The sequence below is a fragment of the Anoplophora glabripennis genome, unplaced genomic scaffold (genome assembly GCF_000390285.2).
Source record: "Anoplophora glabripennis isolate ALB-LARVAE unplaced genomic scaffold, Agla_2.0 scaffold247, whole genome shotgun sequence".
Classification (NCBI taxonomy): Eukaryota; Metazoa; Arthropoda; class Insecta; order Coleoptera; family Cerambycidae; genus Anoplophora; species Anoplophora glabripennis.
The window spans coordinates 603,491-609,791 of NW_019416598.1; the positions used below are offsets into that span (position 1 = coordinate 603,491).

General features: G+C 35.0%; 3 protein-coding genes across 4 annotated transcripts; 1 reads left to right on the plus strand and 2 right to left on the minus strand.

The window, feature by feature from the left end:
• Positions 1–208: 208 nt before the first annotated feature.
• Positions 209–1,628, minus strand: LOC108906621 (pyrroline-5-carboxylate reductase). The gene is made up of 5 exons (XM_018709929.2): positions 1,329–1,628; positions 1,019–1,275; positions 748–966; positions 481–692; positions 209–427 (listed from the first exon to the last, which is right to left on the minus strand). The coding sequence occupies exons 1-5, from the start codon at positions 1,423–1,425 to the stop codon at positions 340–342; spliced, it is 873 nt and encodes a 290-aa protein (XP_018565445.1). The 5' UTR covers positions 1,426–1,628; the 3' UTR covers positions 209–339.
• Positions 1,629–3,006: 1,378 nt separating this feature from the next.
• Positions 3,007–4,194, plus strand: LOC108915523 (cell cycle checkpoint protein RAD1-like). 2 transcript variants are annotated; one of them, XM_018721579.2, is made up of 4 exons: positions 3,007–3,201; positions 3,253–3,494; positions 3,546–3,774; positions 3,828–4,194. In XM_018721579.2, exons 1-4 carry the CDS (start codon positions 3,130–3,132, stop codon positions 4,071–4,073), a joined length of 789 nt encoding a protein of 262 aa, XP_018577095.1. In that variant the 5' UTR covers positions 3,007–3,129; the 3' UTR covers positions 4,074–4,194. The 2 variants fall into 2 exon arrangements, with proteins under 2 accessions (XP_018577095.1, XP_018577096.1); XM_018721580.1 differs by having other exon boundaries at positions 3,132–3,201; positions 3,278–3,494.
• Positions 4,131–5,655, minus strand: LOC108915522 (dihydroorotate dehydrogenase (quinone), mitochondrial). Its single transcript, XM_018721578.1, has 5 exons — positions 5,567–5,655; positions 5,306–5,515; positions 5,051–5,250; positions 4,452–5,002; positions 4,131–4,398 (listed from the first exon to the last, which is right to left on the minus strand). Exons 1-5 carry the CDS (start codon positions 5,576–5,578, stop codon positions 4,205–4,207), a joined length of 1,167 nt encoding a protein of 388 aa, XP_018577094.1. The 5' UTR covers positions 5,579–5,655; the 3' UTR covers positions 4,131–4,204.
• Positions 5,656–6,301: the final 646 nt, after the last annotated feature.

The window sequence follows — 6,301 nt, forward strand, 5'->3', positions numbered from 1 at the left end:
AACTGCGATTAATTTATACATTGACGTTTGCCACATATTTTCGTTATTTAACATTTAACAAATCTCAATTATTAAGTTACCTTGCCAAGATGTGTAGAAAACAATGTGGTATATATTAAAATAAAATGTACTGTTTTAAGTAGACAAGTGCAAGAAATACCGTCTTTGTATTGCTATCGTGGTTTAAATTATGAATAAAAAAAGAGAAATCTCTTCAGCTAACATTTATTGCAGTGAGTATTTGTCTAAATAATATTTTATTAAAACAAATTATAGATCTGGGAGCTCCTTATTGATAAAATCTATTGGAATGGCTCCATTTACAAATTATATGATATACTAATTATTTTTCATCGTACAGTGTTTCTTCTCTCCTAGTTCTATAGACTTCAAAGTTGCTGCTTCGATGGCATCCATAATTGCGGCTCTAAAAAATATATGTCAGTATTCACGATGGAATAATAATTGTTAATATCTTACCGAACACCACCCCTTTCAAGAGCATGTATACCTGTAATGGTAGTTCCTCCTGGTGAACAAACTTCATCCCTCAATTCTCCGGTGTGTTTTCCCGTTTCTTTAACCATTTTAGCGGCTCCCAGTACCGTTTGCGTTGCAAACTCCACAGCCATCGCTCTTGGTATACCCATTTTGACACCCCCATCGGCCAGAGCTTCTATCATCAAGTAAACCTTTAAAAAAAACGTTAATTTCATCCCGAGTCTGTCATAATACGAGTATTCTTACGAAGGCAGGTCCGCTTCCGGACAGTGCGCCGACTGCGTTTATGAGAGATTCGGGTACTTGCTTACAAACCCCAGATACAGACAGAATAGATTTGACGATTTCTATATCGTTTTCTGTTGCTCTTTGACCGGGGCTAAACACCGTGCATCCTTCACCCACCATCATAGGCGTATTGGGCATGACTCGGATTAAACGACAGCCCTCCAGACTGCATAATACCTACAAGTTACAAATTTAGACCAAGCTACAAAAAAATTATGATTTTCTACACATTTTCTAGCTGTTGCATGGGAATGCCTGCTATTACTGACACAAACAACTTAGACTTCAGTGGTTTTTGTGATAAAGTGTCAAACATATTTGCAATGGCACTTGGCAGAATATGCGGCTTAACAGCTAGAATTATTATATCCGCTTCTTCAACCACAGTTCCGTTTTCTGAGAATACGTTAGCTCCTTTCCTTTGCCACTCAACTAAATTTTCTAAGCGGGGTCCAGAAACGTAGATCTGATTGTAGCGAATTAAGCCTGTCAAAAAAAAAAAGAATTAAATCTGGTGTGTAGACAAATCTTTATATTACCTTTTCTAACTATTCCCTCACTAATTGCCTTAGCCATGTTACCACCGCCAATAAAGCCTAATTTTCCAGAAAGTGGTTTTACATTCGAGTTTTGCATTTTATTTTCTTAAATGCCCAAATTAATACTGTAAGATTTACAAATACCTAAATAATACTTTCTATTGCCGTTGATAGACTTATCCGCTAATATATAAAACGGTACTTATGACACAAATTATTAATAATGGAATCCAAAAATGAAGGTTAAATTAGATTAGTTATAGGGGTTATCAATTTTTTTTAATTATTGTAATATTGTAATTATTGAAATACTGGGTCGTTTTTTTCTGTTTTCTATAGTATGATCATTGTTTTTAATTTTAGAAGACAAGTTAAACAATCTTGGTTAGTTCTCTTCAATGAAATCCAGATGGCAGTGCTAAGGAAGTGTGTTTAATCATAAATATCTATATGCTTTTACGTTAGAGCATTATTTTTAGAAGAAAACAATGATTGTACAATGTTCTACCGTAAAACCAGATATATTTACATTTTTTTATGAATAAACAAACTTTATTTGCACTGCCATCTAGATTTCACTGAAGAGAACTAACCAAGGTTGTTAAACTTATCTTCTAAAAACAATGGTATAATATACACTTACTAATTCTTCTTCTTCTTAATCATTTTAAAAATAACTGAAGCACTACACAAATGATGTTCACTTTCCCATTTTTACAAGTCTGTGCTTTAGTACAGGAACGGGTCGTAAGATGGGCAATTTAGATAGAAAAAAACATACAATTCAATGCAGTTCACATTCACACTTCAGTCTTCACTCAGTTCAGTAATACTCTGCTCTAAAAAAAAGGTAACATAATTTCGCAATTTGCAATTTTATAAACGTTAGTTTTGAAATATAGCCTTTTTGAGCAATTTTGGAAAAAATATCTGCCATCATTTGTTTTTTGTACTTATTAGGGGTTTACGAAAATTATATATCTGACCAACTAATCCGAGCGCTGCTTACTCTGTTCAGAGTGCTCTTTTAAATTGACTATTTTCGTAAGCACCTAGTCGAAATAGATCTAATCTAACCTCTATCCACTATCAAAATGCAATAATCCTACAAATAAATGTGAAAAATGTTACATGCATGATGTACCACTACGCTAATATGTTCATCTACATCTACCATATAAATTGTTATTTGACGATATTGTAATTTTTGATTTTTTTTTCTATACAAGACAAGAAGAAAATGAAACGAAGCTTACATTTCATTCAACAATCATCAAAACAACATAAAACATAACGAAACATCCGTTTTTAATTTTTTTATTATACCTATAATAAACAACACGCATGCGCAAATTTCAGATCATTCTTTAATCTGAATAAGCAAGGGTGACTAGGCGCTCAGATTTTCTATATCTGAGCATTGAGGTTGCATTTTCGTAATCGTAATGAGATCGAATCATCAGAGTGAATATTCGTAAAGCATTTTCTTGTTCCGACCACTCCGATACAATTATCGTAAACCCCTATTATGTCAATGGCTTGTATATACAAAACGGAATAATCTATATATTTAAAACAAAATTAAATATCATGGATTTAAAACTACACAACTATTGAAGTTCGGTCCCTTATAGTACGAGTACGCGTCAAAAGAGACGTTGCTATAACTCGATTTGGTTGAAAGTAAAGAGTTATCAACCTATCTTCTGCGAAATTAGAGAGGTTTGTTCAAAACTTCAAACATTTTGATTTTGTATTTTGTTCAACTTTAAAAATGTAAACAAAACTATCTAGTAAAAACATGCTCTTTTGCGCTGAAATAACAGATTTTAGAATAGTTCACAATGTGCTAAGGTCCATTGCGATGAAAGATGTAAGAAAAGTTAATATATTTTTATAGAGAATTATTTTTTAACACTTTCAGTTTGCTATACTTCGCCCAATGGAAGAAGGATTAAAAGTGACTTTAGATGATATGAAATGTGTAGAAACTTCTGCTTATATTCCCTGCGGTATGTTCTCATTTTACCACATAGGCAATAAGGAAGACATCATTTTTAAAATAAGTTTGAAAACACTAGTTGAAATACTAAACATATTTGGTGACGATGGAAACCCTAATTTAAAATTAACTTATAAGTCTATAGGATCACCCTTATGCTTAGTGTAAGTAAAATTTGAAAAATACTGTCTTGTCTTTTACACTTGCAATTTCAGTATGAAACATAATCAGGAGAATATAACTGTTGATTGTGAAATTAGAACAATGAATCTTGATGATTGTAACGATATAAGTTTAGCGGATGAGTGCGATTTAAATAAGATGGTTATAAATGCCAGTATATTAGCCGATTTATTGCAAAGGCTTGATAATTTGGCAGACGAAATAACATTAACTATGAGCCCAGATCCGCCTTACTTTACATTGAAAACCACCGGCATTGCTGTAAGTTTTCATAGAAGCGAAATTGATCTTTATTGTACATACAATTTTTATAGGGCGAGTCCGAAGTAAACATTTCGAAAAGCTCAGAGTCTGTTACAGTATTCAAATGTGAAGAAACTGTGACTGCTCAGTACAATTTCGGAAATATTAGGCAAATTTTAAAGGTGATGACATACGCTAATAAAGTTGCTATTTCAACAGGACCGTCGGGGCTTTTAGGCTTACAATTAGTGATTAATTCCGATGATAAACATATGTATGTGGAGTATTACGTGACTTCACTTTTTATACCTGATTAACAAGTTTATAATGTGAATAAAAGATGTCGTATATTTTTGTGCCAGGAAAACAAAAGATATTTTTATAAGAATTGTATTAACGATTTTAAGAATATCACAATATATTTACAAAAATAGAGAATATCGCATTACTATTTATTTCCTTTTCCAACTGCTTGACAAACATTGCTGTATCCATCTTTACTTAACAGTTCGACAAGTTCTTTTTTCACTTTTGCGACGATAGGTGGACCTTCGTATACCAAAGCTGTATAAAGCTGAACTAAGCTCGCACCCGCCTTAATCTTTTCGTAAGCGTCTTGACCTGAAGAAATACCTCCTACACCTGAAATTAACCAAGTTGTAAAAGACATTCTGATTTTTTTTGTTCGCCGTCACCTATAATCGGCAATCCACCTGTAAGTTTACTCATATCTGCTATCATCCGTGTAGACATGTCTTTCAAAGGTTCTCCGCTCAAGCCCCCCGTTTCATTCTTGGTTTCTACGCTTTTCAAACTGTCTGGTCTCTCGACTGTAGTGTTGCTGATGATCAAGCCATCCACCCTACATTTTTTCTGGTTTAAAACGTCCGCTATGTCCTTTTTTTCTGCGTAACTCAAATCCGGAGCCAACTTCAGTAACAGAGGTGGTTTTTCTTTTAGTGGCAAGTTATTTCTTGTTTCAATAAGGACGGCTAGTAATTTTTTCAATTGTTCTTTGTGTTGCATATTTCTCAAACCGGGGGTGTTTGGACTACTTATATTTATAACCAAATAATCTGCTAAAGGTCCAAATTTGATTATTCCCTCAATGTAATCATTTATTGGGTCCGTTGAAGATTTATTTTTCCCTAAATTTACACCTATAATATTTGATTCTTGGGCGTCCTGCCTGACATTCTCAATTCTTTTTAATACTTCACTGTGACCTTCACTGTTGAAGCCGTATCTAAAATCCTACTTTCAATAACCAAGTTGAATTAATTAAATGACTTACCTATTTATAACGGCATAATCCTTCAATAAACGGAAGACTCTTGGTTGTTCATTGCCTGGTTGAGGCTCGGGGGTAACTGATCCAACTTCGACAAATCCAAAACCAATATCTCTTAATCCGAGAATAGCCTTACCGTCTTTATCAAATCCTGCTGCAATACCTACTGGGTTGGAAAATTCCTTGCCAAATATTTTTACTTTCTAAAATCAGTCAGAATACACTGAAATGCGAGTTAAATTGCTGTTATTTACATACTAGTAGTTCAGGATCTTCATATCGAGTTTTTGGAAAAAGTCGATATTTACTGGCGAGCACTGCAAAATTATGAGCTCTTTCGGCATCGAGTAAATGAATAACGGGCATAACATAGTTTTTATAAAATTTTTCGTCGCCTTTGTAAATACTTATTGCGGAAAATGTACCATAACCGGCTAGTGTCACGTATAACAAAGACCTCAGTTTTTTCTAAAAAAATTAAATCTCTGAAATTATTGTAAACGTTATAGATTACTGTACCTTTGAGCTCATTTTATTTCAAGTATTAATTGAGATTTAAATGTTTGTATTTTAAATTTCAGAGCACGATAAAGTAAGGTTAGATTGTTTTTCTTCTTCTTCTTCTCGAGCTAAGACTATGAAAGTAATAACAAGAACACTGATCTTTATAATACTATTTGGTACCAAAATGTTTAAGTATCTCGATTCTAATTCAGTTCAGTGCGAACAGCCGAGCTGAGCGGACGTGTTTGTTTGTGAGGTGAAGTGATTGCAACGGGCAAAATCTACCTGCCTTTATTAAGGCTACCTGGAAAGAATCCCTTTCTTTCCTTTTAATCACCGACCTAATCCCCGGCTAAGCATAGAGGCCGTCGGCATCTTTGTTGCAGGCACCTGTCCCGGGGTTATGCCCAGGTAAGTTTTTACTTATTTATCAGTTATTTGCATTACTTTAAAATACATTTCTTTAAAATTGCGACCCCCGACAAACAATATACCAGACAGACAAATACACCAAAAGACACGTACGCCCCCGTAAGGGGGCATCCCCACACGACTAACACTTACACACCCACCCACACACACCCACACACACCCACACCCACACCCACACCCACCCCCACACCATCTCCCACAAACCCACACACCCACACCCACCCACACACCCACACTCACACGCACACGCACACGCACCCGCTCCCGCACCCGCACCCGCACCCACACCCACACCCACACCCACACCCACACCCACAC